The sequence below is a fragment of the Sporothrix brasiliensis genome, assembly GCF_000820605.1.
Source record: "Sporothrix brasiliensis 5110 chromosome Unknown Cont21, whole genome shotgun sequence".
NCBI classification, from domain to species: domain Eukaryota; kingdom Fungi; phylum Ascomycota; class Sordariomycetes; order Ophiostomatales; family Ophiostomataceae; genus Sporothrix; species Sporothrix brasiliensis.
In genome coordinates this window covers 2,576,720-2,597,242 of record NW_024467140.1, presented here as the reverse complement: position 1 = coordinate 2,597,242, position 20,523 = coordinate 2,576,720, and the positions used below count along the sequence as shown (strand labels likewise).

At 56.4% G+C, this 20,523-nt stretch overlaps 6 protein-coding genes across 6 annotated transcripts; 2 read left to right on the top strand and 4 right to left on the bottom strand.

Annotated features, from left to right (window-relative positions):
- Positions 1-1,567: 1,567 nt before the first annotated feature.
- On the top strand, positions 1,568-7,516 carry SPBR_04538 (MFS transporter; the record flags this gene model as incomplete). Its single annotated transcript, XM_040762815.1, has 10 exons — positions 1,568-1,734; positions 1,787-1,967; positions 2,040-2,117; positions 4,441-4,462; positions 4,894-5,115; positions 5,369-5,657; positions 5,732-5,922; positions 6,122-6,740; positions 6,798-6,934; positions 6,993-7,516. 10 exons carry the CDS (start codon positions 1,568-1,570, stop codon positions 7,514-7,516), a joined length of 2,430 nt encoding a protein of 809 aa, XP_040615781.1.
- A 242-nt stretch (positions 7,517-7,758) lies between these two features.
- SPBR_04761 (uncharacterized protein) lies at positions 7,759-9,882 on the bottom strand (the record flags this gene model as incomplete). Its single annotated transcript, XM_040763038.1, has 1 exon — positions 7,759-9,882. The coding sequence occupies one exon, from the start codon at positions 9,880-9,882 to the stop codon at positions 7,759-7,761; it is 2,124 nt and encodes a 707-aa protein (XP_040615780.1).
- Positions 9,883-11,309: 1,427 nt separating this feature from the next.
- Positions 11,310-14,039, bottom strand: SPBR_04668 (c6 zinc finger domain containing protein; the record flags this gene model as incomplete). The annotated part of the gene is made up of 2 exons (XM_040762945.1): positions 11,310-13,924; positions 13,982-14,039. The coding sequence occupies 2 exons, from the start codon at positions 14,037-14,039 to the stop codon at positions 11,310-11,312; spliced, it is 2,673 nt and encodes an 890-aa protein (XP_040615779.1).
- A 656-nt stretch (positions 14,040-14,695) lies between these two features.
- Positions 14,696-16,822, top strand: SPBR_04760 (uncharacterized protein; the record flags this gene model as incomplete). The annotated part of the gene is made up of 2 exons (XM_040763037.1): positions 14,696-15,138; positions 15,388-16,822. 2 exons carry the CDS (start codon positions 14,696-14,698, stop codon positions 16,820-16,822), a joined length of 1,878 nt encoding a protein of 625 aa, XP_040615778.1.
- Positions 16,823-16,915: 93 nt separating this feature from the next.
- On the bottom strand, positions 16,916-17,287 carry SPBR_05413 (uncharacterized protein; the record flags this gene model as incomplete). The annotated part of the gene is made up of 1 exon (XM_040763689.1): positions 16,916-17,287. One exon carries the CDS (start codon positions 17,285-17,287, stop codon positions 16,916-16,918), a length of 372 nt encoding a protein of 123 aa, XP_040615777.1.
- A 1,324-nt stretch (positions 17,288-18,611) lies between these two features.
- On the bottom strand, positions 18,612-20,474 carry SPBR_04836 (uncharacterized protein; the record flags this gene model as incomplete). The annotated part of the gene is made up of 1 exon (XM_040763113.1): positions 18,612-20,474. The coding sequence occupies one exon, from the start codon at positions 20,472-20,474 to the stop codon at positions 18,612-18,614; it is 1,863 nt and encodes a 620-aa protein (XP_040615776.1).
- Between the last annotated feature and the right edge of the window lie 49 nt (positions 20,475-20,523).

The following is a 20,523-nucleotide window of genomic DNA, read 5'->3' as shown; positions in this document are numbered from 1 at the left end:
AGAAAATCTTGGGAGGGGGTTATCAATCAGAGAGGATCACGAGCATGGGGTTCGAGCTTAGGCGGTAGGATGTGCAAAATCTAATCCTTACCCCTCTCCTTTACAAGAGGAGGGGTGATGGCCTATATAGGGACCACCGTAGAATCCCCATCGAGTAGTTAGTTTGCAGGCAGGAAATATTGTATGGCGCCTGAGGTCACGTTAATGTGCGCATAATGAGGTCAAATTACTTGTATATGCATATGCTGTTGATTCTGAAGTCACTTATTCTCTTAACGGTGTCTATATACCTCTAGACGGAGGGTAAATCCCATATAAATGGAAGTAGATACGGAGTACAGGTTTACCTAATCTAGGCAGTTGCACAAATCCGGTATAGCAGTCCCTTGCCTATTCTAGACAGAAAGTTGGTGCCTTAGATATAAGGCTAGAACGAAGGCTCAAAGATAATTTCATGACGTGTTGCTTATTGTGGTGCACGCTGTGAGCCACCGCCTTTTACGTCGGTTTTTCTCGATAGGAATAACGGACAAGTCTCTATTCAATCGCACCCAAAGCTCGCCAATATATCACAATAATGTGGTACTCGATTTTGGGCTTGGGAGCAAGCTGCTTTGCGACCTGTACAGACGGCAAGACGGTACTCAAAGGCTACGAGGTATGGGAAGATGGTAAGCTTCGAGCTTCCTATCCGCGGCCTTGCGAAGAGGCGTTGGCCCATGAAGCGTGCGTGTACGAACATTTACGTCCGCATCCACAGATTCTTACATACTTTGGGCTTGAAGAGGTTCATCCGGGCGTCAATGCGTTACGTCTAGAGCTGGCGGGCCTGGGTAACGTACGTCAATATATGGATAACCACCGAGAATATCCACCAACGATAGAAACGCGTCTCCAAATGGCCCTCGATATAACACGCGGCATTTCCCACATTCACTCACGTGGCGTACAACATGCTGACCTAAGTTGCCGCAACTTCTTCTTGTTTGACGAGTTCCGAGTGAAAATCGGCGATTTCGGAGCTTCCGTTATCAACGGTGATAATTTATTTACGAAATCACCCGTGTGCGAAGAGGCGCGGTATGAATTACCGTGTCGTGGACGCGACTTTGACGACCGGCCCGTTCGAAAACGCGAGCTATTTGCGTTAGGATCGGCCATTTACGAGATTATGGCATGGCGTCGACCGTACGAGGACTTAGAGGACACCGAGATTGAAAAGCGCTTTGCACGTGAAGAGTTTCCTTCTTTGGGAGATCTTACAGTTGGTCGAGTTATTTGGAGTTGTTGGACGGAAGCATATAACTCGGCAGATGAAGTTGCATTGGATCTTTGCAAGACATGGAAAGATGCCACCGGTGGCAATTATTTCACAACAATCTGTGTTAATCCAGACGACAGTCTCCCTCTGTGACACCATAACGCAACACAAGGGACGCGACAGAACGTTGAATAAGCTGCTACATGAACTTCAGGACTTCATTATATATTGAGGAACCTGGAGAATATTGGCAATGCTTCGGACGCTTTACAGCTTCTCCAGGGTCCCGTTGGCTGGTGCGACAAGATGTGCAGCGAATTTGAAACAGCCGTGCGAAAGTATAACAGCAAGCCAGAAACGGGCTTACGAGACTGGGCGAAAATGGAATTTATGGGAGGCGACATTAATGCGTTCATTGACACTCTGGTGGCCTTCAAGTCGACGATTAGCATCGCCCTTGACACAATAACAACGTAAGTCGCCCAATCTCGGTTGCATCGGAGAAATTCTACTAAAGACATATAGGAGCTCCTCCCAGTTCAGCCAGGAATATGATGAGAGGATCAAGGATACAATTTACGATCTCGAAGTCCGCCTACAACGCCTCGAAGACGAACTGTCGCATCCTAGTCCAGGCGACACCAAGACTTGGGATGCAATTACGATCCTGCAGCACGAAAAAGAAGCGTTGAAGCTATGCCTTCGCGTTTGTTCAGATGCTAAAGCACGTCTTGAATTATTACATGATCTGGAACCTGCTCTGAAAGTGGTACCTCAGAACGCAGCCGAATCCGAGCAAAACTCAGTCGAGGTGCAGCGCAAAGCGCATCAGGCGCTGAAGGAGGCGCGAAATAAGGTAGCAGATGTCATTGATCGACTCCAGGAACACCCGATTCTATAGAACTGGATGAGCCTAGAGCGCGCCTTCAAGAAGAAATCAACGCACAGAAGTTGTTAGAAACCTGCGAAAAATGTTTACGTCATGTCCCTCTCGTCAACTTGACCATCTCCCATGGCGAAAGCGATCAGATCGTGGTCGAGACCCCTCCGAACTTTGGCGTTGTTAACCAGCTATCGATAAATCATGTCTCGACACGGACACGACTGGTTGGTTCCGTATCTGACGATTCCCTGATGAAAATTTCCGGAGACCGTTACGGGAGCCGCTTAGGTGCTGTCACTTCGCAGTTAGACGATATGTCAAAGATGTCTTTTGACGCTCTCCATCCTAATTAACTACCCCGGTTTGGACGACAGACGGATCATCTGCCGACACAGCGAGAATACGGAAGAGGTATGTCGACAACAACACAAAACGATCAGCGGATCAACAGAGAGACTTTACGAAGATGTTACAAAGCGCTTCTTTCAAGTGAGGAGGTACTCTGCTAGCTGATAAGTCTAAGGGAGTTTTATGTTCTAAGAACTTGGACAAAGTGTATCTAGAACAATGGGGTGCTTGCAGACAACGAGGGCACAGAAATAAAGGCTCATGTAGGTTCTTATTTCGGGAAAGCGGAACCGAGTGAATCGTCAACTGTTTAAGTAGATTCTATCTAAGCTAGGTAGCATCCTTGTATATAGTCGTGGATCTTAGTCGTACCTTAGTGCTCCGTCTGAGGCTAGTCTGAGGTTTCATCGCCAACTTCAGTTCCGCCTCAGTCCAATCCTCTTACCGAGTATGATCGCGCTCATAGAATCAGCTACCTGGGCCACGACGTGCGCGGTCATTGTGAAATATCCTGCCGGACCGCGCCGTCTTTTCTCCTTTTCCCTTTGTATCTTTAGCATAGTCACTGACAGGACCAATCCACTCCGTAATGCCCTCGTGAGATTCCTCCACGCGGACCCTTACAGCAGGTAAATTATTGACAGTGCAGAATAGAGGTTATTTGCTGTATTGAGCCAATCCTGACTATGTAGCGTCTTGTGCTGCAAATACCCTGAATAGAAAACCCTTATGGGGAAGTAAAACTACTCAGGCAGCCTGCGTTGGGGAAGCGGTGGTAGTGGTAGAAGTAGTGGTGGGATTAGCCAGTAGGGTATGTACAGGAATAGGCCTAGCCGAAAGGCGCCTCAAACTATCCTTCCAAATCCTCGTCATTAGTATCCTAAGTTTGCACTGCCGCAACCCGCCGGACCACCACAGAATATGGGTGAACCATTACAGCGATGTGTCCTGGATTAACCGGGGTACAAGGCTCACCCTCCTGTATTTACCGGCCAGGGCAACCAGGGGTGCATTCGGTGAGTGGTTTGGACAGCGCAGAATAATTATATGATACAAGAAGTGAATCTTGGTCGAGTAGCCTGCAGGAGCGTAATGTCATTCAGATGATTGGTTCAGTGTTAAGTCAGTAATATAACTGTACCGCACACAGTATTCTAGCACGTAGCCGCTGTTCGAATACCTGTGAGTATCCATGAGGAGGCTTGTAACACGGTATCTATCTACTCCGTAACTTTAGTTGTATTAGGCCGTTGTTGTTAATCGTGTTTATTTTGCCAGTCCTGGCTATTCACGTCTGTACTAGATGGAACCCACTGGGGCATAAACCACCGCTAGATCTAGTGTGTGATGTTATTTACAGTCTGATGATACAAAGTAAACAGTGTGCAGTTAAATGAATATGTAATGGTTAATCCTCCGGTTTGTCTGTCTCTTCCTGTCTTGCTGCTAAGCGATAGCCTGTGATGTGACCGCTTCGTCCCGTGATAGTTATCACCATAGTGTCTTTTAAGGTAGCTTTGGCTATGTTAACTAAGTAAAAGTGAAGAGGGCGGTACATAGTACTTACAAGAGACAAACCGCTCACTGCGGCGACCGCCAGAAGCGGCGGCCCGCACCAAACAAATTGGCGACCACAACAGCGCTTTCTCGACTTAATCTGTAAAGTGAGCCTCTCTTACGACCATTGTAAATCCGGATTTTTTCGAGTACGTAAAAAATAAATAAATAAATAAAATTTTTAAATATATATATATATATGTAATTAAATAAAAAATCACGTATAGAATAGAAAATATTTGTGAAATGAATCGGTCGCTGAACAACAATCAGGTAATCAAATGGTCGTTACCGATTCGACGTATCGACGGTCGACGTCAAACCAGGGTGCGCAATGACGAAATAGGCGCCAAATGATGTGCCCAATTGGCCGATGCACCGACAAACGCAGCTCGCGTGGGCGTCGCGTGGAGGTAAGGCGCCATGGTATTGCGAAATTCATGCAGTAGCGATTTATATAGTCCACATGCACTGGAGTCCGGCGCCACCTCCGCGTCCGTCCAGAACGCCAAGCATTTTGCGATCCTCACAGCCCAGTACTCAGCACTCCAGGAGAAGAAAGCATGCCGAGCTGTCAAGCGTCCTTCCCGTCTTGGCTTCGGCTGTGGCGTTTTGTGCACCCATCTGGCGCGTGTAACCCACAATAGGACAATCGTGTCGTGGTGTCGGCACCGAAACGGCGCTGCGTCGATGGCGTTTGCTTGCTTGTTCAAGGAACCTGCATCATCCGCGTATGGTGCTGAATGGATGGTCATCTGTGATTATGTGGTAGCAATTGCCAAATGACGTTGGATATGGGCAATTCTGCGAGCGCCAAAGACGCCATCCGCTGACGCCACACGAGATGAGGGCCCGGACCCGCAGGACACGACACCATTGCCCGGCGGCGGTCCTCCAACAGGAAAGATGTGCGCCGGCGATGCTCTCAACAAACCGGCGACACGTGCCGCCCGCTTTCGCAACGATGGCCAGTGGCACGCCACGTCCCATTATTTCCAATTATACACCATGGCGCGTGGGGTTGCCATGGACATCGGTCAGATCTTTTATGAAGATGCATGTGATGGTCAGCCATTTTGGCCGCGATGCCATGTGTGATTGTGCGATTGTCAGATTTTGCGATATGGCCAGCCGATGATACCATTGCTGCTATCGCTGTGCCGACGACCCGCATCGATGCTTCCGCAGCCCTGGCGAGTCGATGAGAGACGGTGGGCGGGAGGACGGCCATCCGCTGGGCCAAGTACATAATGCGGGTGGTCCAAAAGAAGAGTACACGGCGGGATGCTGCAAAACAGCAGACATCAGCCTGTATGCAGTCCACGGCCGTCCACGCCCACCCACGCAGCCACAGACCCGCCGCCTGCCCACCATGTCGACTGCTTTTGCGCGTCCCATTGACTGGGACAAGAAGACGGTCTCGGTCACGACCACGTCCGTCTCGGATGGCTCCGTGGACGTCCCGCCGCTGGGCGACCCGGCCAACGAGCGCCGCTTCTGGTGGCAGCGGCGCACCAGCCGGGGCTACGACCCCGAGAACATTGCCACGCTGCCGAGTGTGTTTGACGACCCGGACACGGCCGACAAGTACCAGCCGCCGGCGAATTGGTGTGTCTTGCTGCGGCGATTTCCTTTCCACGTCCACTTTCCCATACATGTTCGTCTGTGACTGACGCGCCCAGGGAAAATATCAAGTGCTTCGATCCGCGCGCGCGGTGGACCTGGCGCGAGGAGTATGCGCTGCTGCGCAAGATCGACCTGCGCATCATGAGCTTTGCGTGCATCATGTTCATCGCGCTGGAGCTCGACCGGTCGAACCTGGGCCAGGCGCTGTCGGACAACTTCTTGACCGACCTGGGGCTGACGACAAATGGTATGTCCTTGTTTGGGTCCTTGCCTTGCTCGTCTTTTTTTCCTTTTCGTTTTTGGTCTCGCTTCGCTCGCCTTCATTTTGTCCTTGCCTTGCTCGCCTTTTTTCCTCTTCGTTTTTCGTCTCACCTCGCTCGCCTTATTTTGTCCTCGCTTCGCTCGTCTTCTCGCTCGCCTCCCTTTGGCTGCCGCTGACAGCGCAGACTACAATCTCGGCAACACCGTCCGCCTCATCTCCTTCCTCTGCGCCGAGATCCCCTCGCAGCTCGTGTCCAAGTGGATGGGCCCCGACCGCTGGATCCCCCTGCAAATGTGTCTCTGGAGCATCGTCGCCGGCTCGCAGTTCTGGCTCCAGGGCCGGTCCTCGTTCCTCGCCACCCGCGCGCTCCTCGGCATTCTCCAGGGCGGCTTCATCCCCGACGTCATCCTGTACCTGTCCTACTTTTACAAGCACTCCGAGATGGCCCTCCGCCTCAGCTGGTTCTGGGGCATGGACACGGGCGGCGAGATCATCGCCGACATCCTGGCCTACGGCATCCTCCACCTGCGCGGCGTGCACGGCCTGTCCGGCTGGCGGTGGCTGTTCTTGATCGAGGGCATCATCACGCTCCTGGTCGGCCTGCTGGCCTTCTTGATGATGCCTGCTGGACCGTGCCAGACGGCCAGCTGGTTCCGCGGCAAGAACGGCTGGTTTACGCCGCGCGAAGAGACCATCATCGTGAACCGCGTTCTGCGCGACGACCCGTCCAAGAGCGGCATGCACAACCGCCAGCCCGTGACGCCCAAGCTGCTGTGGAAGAGCCTGTGCGACTACGACTTGTGGTAGGTTCCCTGGGTTTGTCTCGTTTCTTCGTCTTGGCTCACCCTACTGACGTCCAGGCCCCTGTATATGATCGGTATGCTCTTTGAGATCCCGTCCAGCCCCCCCGGCAGCTACTTGACGCTGTCGCTTCGCGGCCTGGGGTTCACGACCTTCCAGGTCAATCTCCTCGCGATTCCCCTCAACGTATTGTCTAGTATGTCTTTGTGTCCGTCTCCGTGTCCGTTTTAAATCGTCCTCCGCTCACAACACAGTCGTGACCATGTTTCTGCTGGCCGCCTTCTCCGAGTGGTCCGGCCAGCTCGCCTTGTCGTCGCTTTTCGCCCAGGTCTGGGTTCTGCCGTTCCTCGTCTGGCTCGAGGTCGCGTACTCCAGCACCAGCAACAAGTGGGTCGTCTACGCCGTCATGACGCTGTTTCTGTCGCAGCCCTACGCGCACCCCATCCAGGTCTCCTGGAACAGCCGCAACTCCAACACGGTCCGCTCGCGCACCGTGTCGGCCGCGGCCTACAACATGTTTGTGCAGCTGTCGGGCATCATCAGCGCGCAAATCTACCGCGCCGACGACGCGCCGCTGTACCGCCGGGGCAACAAGGTGCTGCTGGGCATATTGGCGCTCAACTTTGTCGTCTACGGCTTTGCCAAGGTGTACTACGTCAAGCGCAACCAGTACCGCGATCGCGTGTGGAACGGCATGACGGAGGAACAGCGGCTGCACTACCTGGCGACGACCACGGACGAGGGCAACAAGCGGCTGGACTTTCGGTTTGCCCATTAGTGGGGAGGGGGGGGGGGGGTTGTTGGCTAGACGGACAAACAGGTGTGGCGTAGCAAGGAAAAAACATTCCGGCGCAGCAGTATGCTGCGCAACATGAAAAGACAGATACGGTGGGCGGTATGACAAGCAGATACAACTCTCATTTATTCCTACACAAAGACACTAGACATATACATCACATATCCTCCTAGCTTCCATTCTGAAAGAAAAAAAAGTATTACAAATTTGTGACTACCCGCCCTTTACAGAAGAGCCACAGCGCCGACCATGACAGCCAGCAGGACACTGGCGGCACTGACGACAACGTTGGCCGAGCCGGCGGTGACGACGGCCGTGGCGCTGGTGCTGGCGCTGGAAGTGCTCCCTGAGCCGGAACCAGAGCCGGAACCAGAGCCGGAACCAGAGCCAGAGCCAGAGCCAGAGCCAGAGCCAGAGCCAGAGCCAGAACCAGAGCCCGAGCCAGAACCGTGGCCGCCGGTCGAGTTGGTGTAGCCGCCCGAGGGCACGGCCGAGCCCGTAGGCTTGCCGGCGGGCGACGTCTTCGTCGTCTCGGTCGCCGTCTCCGGGCACCAGGTGGTGAGCAGGGTCACGACCTCGGTGGTGACGTGGCCGACGGGGCAGTTGGTGACGGTGGGCGCGCACGAGGTGACGGTGTACGTGGTGGTGGACAGGATGGTGGAGGTGGTGAAGGAAGAGGTGGCGGAGGCGGTGGCGGTGCCAGAGGCGGTGCCAGAGACGGTGGCCGAAGCCGAGCCAGCGCCCGAGCCCGACACCGACGTCGTCTCGCAGTCGGCAATGGACGACGGCGCGGCCGAGGCAGAACCGGACACCGAAGCCGAGGCAGAAGCCGAGGCAGACACCGAAGCCGACGCCGACGCCGACGCCAACGCCGACGACGACGATGACGGCGGCGACAAGCAGACGTGCTCCTTGTACAGGACGGTCGAGTCGAGCACGCTGTTGTTGTTGCTGGCGACAAACTCGTGCTGCATGTGCGTCTTGTTGAAGAAGTGCAGGCGCGACCAGCCGTAGGTGGCCTCGGCGTCGTCGAGGCCAAAGGCCTGGTAGGGCGCGAGCGGGTACGTAAACGAGTCCATGCCGCCCCAGTGGCCGGCGATGCCGTTGATCAGGTACCAGGGCGCCGACGGGTTCGCGTAGCCGTTGGGGTCGACGGTGCCGTTGGTGAAGACGGGCACGTTGCGCTGGTAGACGTGGAAGTGGCCCTGCAGCACGAGGTCGACGCTGTGCTCCTCAAACAGCGCGGCAAAGGCCGTCGAGCAGTTGGCGCAGTTGTCGCCCGACGAGAACCACGGGCGGTGGCCGAGCGCGACGACCCAGGGCGTGGCGCAGCGGTCGACGGCGGCCAGGTCCTTGGCGAGCCAGTCGACCTGCTCGTTGGGGTAGCTGCCAAAGGGCCCGCCCGCCAGCGGCGCCTGCTCGTCGTTGAGCAGGCCGTTGCCCAGGTCGGTCTCGGTGTTGAAGTAGACGTAGTGCACCATGCCGTAGTCGAACGAGTACCAGAAGCTGCCGACGCCGCCCGACGTGTCCGCGGGCATGCGGAAGTGGTTGCGCACGCCCGTGAAGTTGGTCTGGCCGGCGACGCAGATGCTGTTGTCGTAGCTGCCGGAGCCGCCGTTGTCGCAGTTGGCCTCGTGGTTGCCGACGCCAATCATGTACGGCCGGTACGCGCTGATGGCCTCCATCTCGTCGTAGAACTGGTTGAGGATCGTCTCGTACAGCTGCGGGCCCTCGGCGATGGTGCCGTCAATGTAGCCCGCCAGCTGCTCCTTGAGCCAGTAGTCGGCGTACGCAATGTCGCCCGGGTGCACCACAAAGTCGTACGTGTCGATCTCCTCGACGAGCGAGTCCACCGTCGTCTTCTCGCCCGGCGCCAGCACCTCGTTGGCGTCCGTCTTCTTGTTGGGCGTGTCCGTCAGCCCGATCGTGCCCGGGCCCATCGTGCCCAGGTCGCACACAAACGCCACCGAGTACGGCGTGAAGTCGCCGGCCGCGCGCGCCGTCTTGAACGTGTACGGGCCGTACACCGTCTCGTTGGCCAGCAGGTCCTGCGGCTGGTAGTAGTACGTCGTGTCCGGCAGCAGCCCGTCGATCAGCACGTGGTTGTTGTACGTCAGCGACGTCGGGTACGTCACCGACACGTGGCTCGTCGCCTGGTGGATCAGCTTGTCGGCGCTCAGGCCGTACAGCACCGTCGGGCGGAGGAGGTGCTTGAACGTGTTCCAGCTGACCACCATGCCGTCGTCGCCGTGGTAGGCCACGCGCACCTGGCTGGTGACGGACGAGTTGGGCATGATGGAGCTGGCCGCGGCGTGGCCCGCCAGGAGGAGGAGGGCGGACAGACGCATGGTGGTGTGGTGGATTGCAGCAATAAGGGGAAGAGGAATGGCGAATGACGAAAAGAAGAAGATGAAGAGAAGGAAGAAGAAAAGAATGAATGACAAACGAGTGACGAAGGGATGCTGCAGATCCGTTAAAGAGCAGAAACAAGAACCGAACAGCGACAGACACATGGATCGCTCGCCCTATATAGTCCCTGCGCGATGAGATGAGTCCCCGGTCGCCGCGAAGACGGCCGCCAAGCTTTCCCCCGAACCTCGTCTAGCGTCCCAAGCTTCGCAAGCTCGCAGTCTTCGACCCGGTTTCCACCAGTTTGCAACTTGTCGGGTCCCCCACACTAGCGTGCCATTGGACTCGTGGGCACGTTTGCTTCTGCGTGCGCTGGGCACGTTCCTGACAATCCACAGTGGCGCCGGACTACTGACTACTAGACGACCAAAAGGTGTGCATCATTTCCCTCAGCCTTGCCGTGCAGGAGACTGCCACACTGCCCAGTCTGCCCGGTCCGCCCAGTATGTACCGTTGCTGAGTAGACAATCGGCCTTGATCGGATGCTCGTGTTTGCTTGTCCGTTGTCCTGCTTTGATCGTTGCCTTCGGTAGCCTTTTCTGGATGGCTGTTGGCAGCAATGCATGAGCTGTGGGCGTCGGTGGACGCGTGTAGCCAGTGTCGTGGATGTTATGGACCAAAATAGCGGACAACCAATACAAGGAAATTGAATACTACGAGACTGAATGCAAGGAAAAAGAGTACAAGAACTTGGTGCGCATCTCCCGCTAACAGCATGTATCCAGGCACGGAAGACGGCACTAACAGGGAACATCTCGGTGTCTGTTTCTGGCTACGCAAAACGACTGCACAAATTGGAGACGCCAGCAAAGCATGGCCCAAGAGTGGTCCCAAGTCTGGTCCAAATTCGAAATGATGGACATCAAGACGACTCTGCAACGACCACGTGCGGCCGTGCGATGTCGTACTTGGCTCTCGCCGGGCCATGTGGAGACCAAAACGTGCAGGGGTCGTTGGAGCGAGACCAGGGACCGTGGCGAGCGACCTGGCGAGGCAGCGAGGTAAAGCTTGGCTAGTCATGTTGGGCGACCGCTAGACCAATGGCATTGCGGGAATTACAAGGCGATGCGACGGCGCCTGTGGGCGTGAGGACTATCAAATGAAGAGACGAAGAGATGACATGACAGAACAAAACGACACAAATAAAGGCCAATAAACGTTACCTTGTTGAGGCTGAAAGCTGAAAACGACACCGGGGCCATTCCGCATTTGTTGTGCGCACGGCCGTTGCAAAAATCACAATGTATGGTATTCAAAATAAAGTATCAATAATCAAATATTCAAAAGTCTCATGAATCGTGACGAGGGGCTAATCATCCGCGTCGTCCATGCCCCGTGCGCCGTACTCCGTATGAATCCTGTCCCTCTACTCAAATGTCGTCCCGTTTCCCGTGGCAAAAATGTGCTGGAACCACGCATCAAAGTCCTCCATGGGCGGCATCGGCTCGGCATATTGTTGTTGCTGTTGTGGCTGTTGTTGTTGCTGCTGTCCGGGGTGGCCGTAGACACCCATGCCTGGAAGCACGCCGACATCGGGCACAAACGGCTGCGGCGGCGGCGGGAGAGATGGCAGGATCTGGGAGGATCCTGGTGGACCAGGACCAGGACCGGGACCGGGACCGGCAGCAAACCGTCCGACCATCCCCGATGGCCCCATGCCCGGCGACGGCGACGGCACGCCCAGACTACCGGGCCCACTGCCCACACTGCCCACACTGCCGCCGCCTCCGCGCTGCAGATCCGACTGGACGCCAAACATAGCCCAGCCCGCCATAAACGCCGACACGACGTCGTCGAAGCGAATGCTGCTGCTGCCGTGCTCGTTGGTCTTGAGCGACGGCGTGGGCGCGTCGCTGGTCGGCCCGCCGGGGAACAGCGAGTCGATCAGCAGGACGCCGCGTTGGGCGAGCACGTCGTGCAGGCGGCCCGACAAGTAGGTGCGGGCGTACTGGATGGCGCTGCGGTAGGTCGCCTGCTGCTCGCGGGCGGTGTCGGGGTCGGGGTCGGCGGATTCGTTGGTGTCGACTTCGACATCGACAGCAACGTCAGCGTCGACGTCGACGTCTTTGCTGCACAGCACCTCAAAAGACAGCAGCAGCGCCGCCGTAATGCAAAACGCTGTATGGGTCCACAAGGACATGTCGCCGGCCTCGGTGATGTTGCGGTGTTCGCGCAGAATCGTCATGGCGGCCGACACGCAGGTGCGGCGCGTGTGGATGTAGGGTGGTGGTGTCGACGACGCGCCCTTGGGCGGCGTCTGAAACGACCGGAACAGAAACGGCCGGTGCACCATGATAATCTTCTCGGCCGCCGTAATGGCCATGCTCTGGCGCGCAATGGCCAGCCAGGGCACCTGGGCCTCGAGCACCGGGTCCTGCCGCAAGAAAAACGGCGGGATGGCCCGCACCACCTGCCGCATCTTGTGGTCCATCGCCAGGATGTGCTCGTATTGCTCGTGGAGCGGCTTGCGCGCCCGCAGCGGGCCCAGGCCGTCGGCGAGCTCCGGCACGAGCCGCGCGAGCGTGCTCAGCACAATGTTGTAGCTGACAATGGTCGGCCGCGTCGGCGGCTGCTCGACCAGCCCGTCGCGCTGGTCGCCCGCGTGCGGCTCGGCGTCGTCGCAGTTTCGTGGCAGGCCGGTCGCGTACTGCTGCGGCTGGATTCCGTAGGCGTCCGTAAAGGGCATGGCAAAGTGGTCCTGGATGACCATCTGCAGCCACACGCGCCGGCCAATCTCGCGCTCGCGCCGCTCGACGGCAAACACGCCGTCAGTTCGTTCCTTGGCATCTGCATTTGCACTTGCATTCCCATGCACACCGGGCCGCCGCGCCGGGTCGTCGGCAATCTTGTGCACGCCCAGGCACTCGGCAATCCGCACCGCCGCCGCCATGAGCGTCGCATTGAGCTGGCTCAGGCCCAAGTTGTGGGCCACCTCCGTCGAGATGACAATCGCCTGCACGGCAAACAGCGACACATTCTGCAGAAACTGGCACTCGTGCAGCACGTCGAGCATCGCCTGGAAGAGCGACTGCGCCGACTGCGGGTCGCTCGGGTCGACCGCCAGCGGCGGCGCCGTGGCCGTGGCGCCAAACGCCGGCGCGTGGCCGTACTTGGGACTGTGCAGCAGGCAAAAATGGGTCGCCGCCAGCACGGCCAGGTACAGCGCCAGCCACTGCGGATGCTCCGTCTCGCCCGTCGTCCAGAAGCGCGTGCACTGCGCCAGAAACGTCGGCGCGTGCAGGCAGCTGTGATGCCACGCCATGTGGCGCAGATGGAACCGCACCATGGCTTCGGCGCGGTCGCGGCCGGGCAGGTTGTCGCGGACGACGCGGGCGGCCACCAGCGAATAGAGGATCTGCTGCGAGTAGTAGTGCGTCGGGCCGTTGGTGTTGTATTGGCACGTGCAGCGCCGGTGCGGGTAGCAGCTGCCCGTGTTGCGGCCCCAGGCGACGTGCTCGAGAGCCGTGACAATCAGAGAGTCCTGCATGTCCTGCGACGACGCCGACGCTGATCGCGATTTGGGGCGCTGGCCGTGGGGGTGTGGTCGTGGGTCGGTGCTGGCGAGCGCGTGCGATGCGTGCGATGCATGCGGCGGGCTTCCTTGCTCTGGTGATCCGGTCCCGGCCATCGAGAGCCCCGACACGCCGGTCGGATCGCCATCGTCGCCCGTCCCCGTCTGCCCGGACTGCAAGAACTGCACGCGGTCCGCGAGCCGCTGCAAGACGCGCGCCACGCCCTGCCCACCACCGTGTCCGCCGCTGTGTCGTCCACCATGCCCAGCAGCGCCCGCCAGCTCGGCACGCAACGAGTCCAGAAAGGCAATCTCGCGCCCGTTTTGGCTAATCACGCGCCGCAGCCGCACCACCTCGCGGCTGCAGTCCAGGCCCAGCCGTCGACAGCGCGTGCACGGAATGTCCTTGCTGCATTTGCGCTTCGACCGGGTGCATTCTGTGACGTCAGCGGTGCCCAGGTGCTCAGATTCTGTCATCTCCTATGACCGCATGCATCACCAGATTTTTGTTTAGCTGCAAAACTCACCTCGGCATGCCAGTGACTGGCGCTGGGATATGCGCGGCTGCGTCGTCGCCGACGCCATCTGCGGCCCGTGTTGCGAGTCAGTCGCGTCGTGTTCATGTGTCTCTGAATCGTGGTGTCGCGTGTCGCTTCCTATGGCGGTTGCTGTGAATTCACATTGTACAACGCGCAGGGTCTGCTTTTTTGCGACGTGCAGTTCAGTTTGCGCCTTCCGCGGTCCAGCCTTTGATAGGCACTCTGGCGGATCCCGCCGTCGACCGGCGTGGGTAAGGAAGACAGTGTCTGTATACTGTGCGAAACCCTGTAGTCACACGGTACCATGCCCATCTAAGGGCAGCCTTTCAAGCCACAATCAGTGCGCCACAATATTATATAATCATCTCAGGACGGACCCCTGACTTGGACGAGATAAAACTGGGTCCGCCTTAGCGCATCATTTAGGGGTTCGTTAGCCTCCCTTCCCTAGAACCTTCAACCAACGTCAACATCATCGTAACCACCAAGCGACCGTCACTCAGAAAAGCGAATGCAGCCGGCGGCGACACGCCAGCTCTTGCACGTGGTGCAGACAACGCTCACAGTACTAGCTTGTACCGGGCCTGCAGCACCGCCGTGGCTCATCGGCCGAGTACTTTGAAAACTGTCAAAACAGCTAAAACAGCCTCGCCGATATCTCTGTCTCGTTACGGCATTGCAAAACGACACGTCCCATTGACAATGCTGTCCGTGCTGGCATCGGTGCTAGGTTTGTGGCGGACACGATGTGTTGGCATATTCCACAACCTATCCGCCGCTATCCACCGTATCAATGCCTGGTCATGGCTTGGCCTGTTTCGTGGCGCAACTTCGCACAGTCCGCATGGTTTGCAGGAGGGGCACGACAGCCACGACTCTCCCCAGGCCCGCCAGGCCCGCATTGCGGAGGGGCGAAAGAAGCGGCTCGACGAGAACGGCTACAGCCTGACAACTGGCCAACAAGACAAGGACACATTCAAAGACTTTGTGAATTCGGTTGACACGGATGCCGTCTGTGCTCTGGCATCACGCTTCAACAACGGCGTGCCTTGCCGCATTGAACGCAAACTGGCTGGAAGCTTCAATTTCTGTTTATTTGTCGAGTTTGACAAACAGGATGGCGACAATGGCGGTGTACCAACTCGGTGGGTCGTCCGCCTACCTCTTCCACACACAGTTGTCCAGCCTTGGGACAAAGTCTTGAGTGAGGTAACGACGATGCGGTGAGTCTATGCGTTAATCTGTTACACGAGAAAGAAACATAGACTGACCTAGTATCAATGAATGCTATGTTCCACCCAAAGCTACATGAACCAAAACACAACAATTCCCATACCACGGGTACATGCTTTTGGCCGAGAGCCGGCACTTATTATGGACGAACAAAAACGCAGAATCAAGGCGAGAGAGATGTTCTACAAGAACAGCAAGGACAGTAGGGACATCCTGTTCTCCGAGAACCTTAAAAAGTTCGAGAAACTCAAGACGTTGATGAACCTTGAGAAGTCTAAGAATGCTAAGAACGCTGAGAACGCCGAGAACGCTAAGAACGCTGAGAACGCCGAGAACGCTGAGAACGCCGAGAACGCTGAGAACGCTGAGAACGCTGAGAACGCTGAGAACGCCGGTGACAAGAGCGCCAACACCAACAAGAACGAACAAGGCCAGGTCTACATTATTATGGACTGGGTCGATGGCGTATACCTCCACCGGAAGCTGCTGTATGACGCAGATCCAGAACTCCGGAGGCGGCTGTATTTGCAGCTGCTCGACATCTTGGCCCAGATGCGATCACTCGAGTACCCACGCATAGGTTCTTTGGTTCCGGACACCGACGACGTGACAGCAACCACGCGACCCGTCCTCGGACCAATGCTGTCCTTGACCGACAACAGCTTGTGTATACCGCCGCCACCACTGTGGTCATCTATGACGGACTTTATACAACATCAGATCCAAGTTGTATCCGAATACTTTATTGCACCAATCGGAAACCTTCGACTCGAGACGGTGCGGAGAGAGCTGTTTGCTCTCGATGCTCTCCGGCCGATGCTACTGGACGTGGTCGATCCTGCGTCCGATAGCGGCCCATTCATCCTCGCCCATGGCGATCTGCACGCGGCGAACTTGATTGTCAACGACGAGCTGCAAATTCAGGCCGTGTTGGACTGGGAGTTCACCAAGACCATGCCACTGCCACTCTTTACACCGCCGTCGTGGATTACAGGCTACCGCGACGACTCGGAAGATGGCAAGGAGGTCGACAAGGAAAAAGATCGCCTCGCGCACATAGAATTCCGCGAAGCACTGCGTTCCCGCGCAAAGGATGACCCGGCCATCTGGAAGATGGCAATCGAGTGGTACGGCGAAGACGTCTTGTTGGACCCCGCTGCCCCGATTTCGAAGACAGCCCACAAACGGTTTACCATTGCGCACATCCTGCGCAAACCGGGGGATGCCATTGACATGTACTACAAGTTTCTGGCCGGTGACTGCAGTAGCAGCTCGCCTCCGATCACAGACGAAGACGAACAAAGACGCATCGCCAAGTATCTGGAAGACCACCCCGAGGTGGAAGCCGAGGCGCAGAGACGGTGCGAGCAATCACGAGTATACCGTAAGTACCTGGAGGACAACGGAATTTACGAAACCCTCCGGGACCGGATGGAGGGCATAGCGAAGCAGTATGCGTTGAAGTTTGGAAAAGAACTGTGCGCCAAAAGAGACCCGAAGGACACAGATGACTCAAACGACACAGACGACACAGACGACCCAGAGGACTCAGAGGACACGACGGACGAAGAGGACACGAAGGACACGGCGATTTAAAACGTGCATAGCAAGAAATCATATCTCTAATGTTTTCCATCATGAATAAACATTTCGAACCTAGCGCATCTAACCCGAACTGTAAATCTGTATTTAATCAATTCTTGGCAGGCCCTCGAGTTCTCGTTCTTCTTGTTGCAATTCGTACAACTTGTTCCAGAGTCGGTCGAGGGACTCAGCCTTGGCGATGCGTTCCTCCTCCATGCGGCGGATCTTTTCTTGTATCAGTGCCTCGACGTCCACGTCGTTGTAATAATTGTCGCTGCTGCCGCCATCGACACCCTCTCTGGCGCGTCGCTCCAAGGAACCGGACGCTTTGCTCATCATGAGGACATAGTCTTCGCTACTCATTTCTCGGAGCGAATTTGTCATAAAATCCAGCTCGGCCGTCTTCTTGTCAATTTTGGTCATAATCTCGCTGATGCGCTTTTTGAGGTCGCGCCGTTCTCGCTTGGAGAGGCCCATTACGAGTGGACGGGAGAAAAAAGTGAGTTATGAGTAGAATGTGGTCGTTTTTATGATGCTTTGTCGGCTTTTGTTTTATGCAAAAGGAGGTAAGGAATATTTGTTGGCGTTTTGAGAGGGAAGATAGGGAATGTTTATGTCGTACAGTGGTAGAGGACGTTGGGAACGAGAGGGATATTTGTGCCCGGCCTCATAAATAGGCAACCACTGCAACCTTCACACACTCTCTGCGTCCGCCCCTCCTCGACCCCGCGCACTCTCTCGTACTCTGCAACTCTGTGTAATTGGTCACATCACATACTTTGTGAGTGTGAATTATCGATTTTCGCAAGCAAGGCAAACTGCCATTTGGAGGTAATTATTCTCTTATTTGCATATTTTGGAGTACCGTTTTAACCGAGGCATTTGCCGTCTGGCTTTGCTACTATTCGCCTGTTGACGCCGGGATTCGAATCAAAAACATGTTTCATATGGACAGATGCCTGGTTCTTTGTATACAAGGACACACTATACGAAAATCAAATTCTCCAATTGCATGGTTTGTCACACATTAGCGCGGGACCGGATACGGGTATACCCGCCTAAAGTTTGTTTCTCCTATTCTGTATTCCATCCTAGAATGCTCCATAATCCAATCATTCTTGGCGAGCTCCTGGGCCGAGCTGCGTTTCTGCGGATCCCACTGGAGCATCTTTGCCCATCAGTTCTAAAACTGGTCTCAATCCTTGCAACGGCTCTAGAGACGTTTCCTTTCTTTCGAGGAGAATCTGACACGCAAAGAATAATTCCCAGAGGAGGTGTCCTGTCAAGCAGACGTGTCAATCATGCGTGAATGTGATAGTGGTCCTCCGCTTACCGTCGACAGAAAAGAACTTGTGGCTCAGGCTCCAGAGGGCGGGGGGCCGAGAAGGCAAACGATCTCGGCAAGGTGCGCTCGTCTCCGGTACTCATGGAACTCCTGGTCTTGGCCTGTGAACAGGTGATCTCCTTCAAAGATGTCCTATATCCGAAATTTCAATTGGGTTTTCTGAGCTGCCGCGACTCGTATATTATTCGACGATCTTCATCCCCCTTTCTTTTATTTACGAATCTGTTGGTGTCGTTGGAGGACCGTTTCAGTGAAACACGGAAACGAGTTGTGGGTATAATTAGAATACGTGACGATAATCGGTAAGGTACATCAATTCCAGTACAATGCAGCAGGTCGATGGACTAAATGGGAGAAATAAAAACAATGTTTGCCGTCAGCGCATGGACAAATTTCACGTAGAAGAGAAAACCAACTAGGATATTAACAGCAGTCAGAACCATCTCAACACCCTACTCAACTCTTGCGGCCCTTGCCTTTGCCTGCCCCTGCGCCCCTTTGCTTCCTGACCTTTGCGGTCCCCTGAGGCTTCGCACGAGCCCGAGGACCCAAACCTTTCGTCGGTGCTGTGTTCGCAGCTGGTGGCATGGAGGTGTTGTGGAGCGGCCGCGCCTCGCGTCGTTCCGGGAGCATGCCATACTCGGGCAACAGGCCAGCGAGTCTCCGGCTGGCCCGAACTGTCGTGTCTGTCTTGTCCGGCCTCTTGCGACTCGAGGGTGCCGCTTGTGTCTTTCTGGTGGTGCCGGATCGGGCGCCTTTCCGTCCTTGTCCAGTCGTCTTGGCGACTCGGCCACCGAGAGTTCTGCGGGAGGCGTCGTCGACACGCGGCGAGGTCCGTTGTTGCTTCTGCTCGCGAGTCTCGCCGTCTCCTTCGTGGCCCGACAGCCTCTCGCCAAAGCCGTACATGCGAGCCAGCTCGTCCTGCTCTGCGCGGCTGAGCCGGCCATCCCAGTAGCGGAACCGAGCTTCCATTTCTGCCTCGTCTTTCGGTGGTGAGTTTGCCCAAGTCGCAGAATGGCTGAGGACCGGGAGGTGTAGTCTTTCCTCCAGGCGCGGTGGTGGCCATTCCAAGTTGGGCACGTAGCCAGAAAACACGAAACGCGGCCGTTCTGGGAACCCGTACATTCGCGCGAGGCGGTTTCCCTCCTGGCGCGAGATCCCCTGGATCTCCCAGCGGTCGAACCGCCGGTCCATCTCTTCCTGGTTCTGCGGCGGCGTGTTGATCTGCTCCTGCATCCAGGCCTTGTGTCGGAGATCGAGCGCCTTCATCGCCTCCTCTCGCTTGCGCGCGTTTTCCTCGTACTTTGCGTAAAACGTAAAGTAGTCGTCACCAGCCCGGTTTCTGCGAAGTTCATTTTGCTCCTGCTGCTCTCGTTCGCATGCCTCGTCTTCCTCCCGCCGCGACCTGCTCGTCCGAGCGAACTCTGTTGCTTCCCATTTTCGTCGCGCATAGTCCGCCTCGGTCAGGCGCGAATGAACCGCACTCCACTCTGTGTATCCCCAGCCGGCCTTGGCCGTCCAGACAAGCTTCTCTCTCGGGGTGTTCAACAGTGGCCCGTCTAGCGCCTGGCGACGAGCATCGGTCGGGGTGGGCGGGAACGTACTGATCCGGCTGCTGTCGCTACGCGTGCTGCTGGTTGGCGAGGGAAGGGCGGCAGGGCTTGCCTCCTTATCGACCTGTAAAGCGGTGCGCTGCTCGGCTGTCGGAAGCCATGCCATAATGTCGTCCCAGGTCCTCCCTCGCGTGAGCTCCGCCTCATCCTTGTCGATCTGCATAAAGTATAGACGTGCAGAGCGCTTGTCGGCCTTTATTCTCCTTTTCTCCCGCTCTGCCGGGTCTAGCGTCTCGTCTTCAGCTGCCTGCTTGTCGCGGGCGAGAGCTTGCTGGTCTTCGTACCAGACCTCGCCATAATGCCACCGAGCCCAGGCCAACAGCTCCTCCCAGGTTTTGCCTTTGTCCAGCACAAGCTTGCCCTCCTCCCTCTCGCGTTCCATTTTCCGTAGCTCGGCCTGGCGTACTAGGAAGACGTGATCATCTCTGACGTCGCGTTTGAGGAAGTTTCTTTCTCGCAGCATTGTCTCCCGCAGCTCGAACCAGTCTTCGCCGTAATGCTTCCGCCCCCAGGCCCAGTAGGTTTCGGCATCGAACGGGTCCGGCAGCGGCGTCCAGGGTCTCTGTGTATCTCGGGCATTGCCAGTGTAGCTGGCTGCGACGGGTGTCTCGCGGTCGGCGCGACGAGTCTGTCTGCGGGAGGTTGGGCGACGGTCGGCTGGTGTCGCGCGTTTGGCCGGTCGCCGGACCTTTGCTTTAGGAGCCATAAAGTATGCGCGTTGTCATGGAACTGGCGTAACAGATTAAGAGGAACCG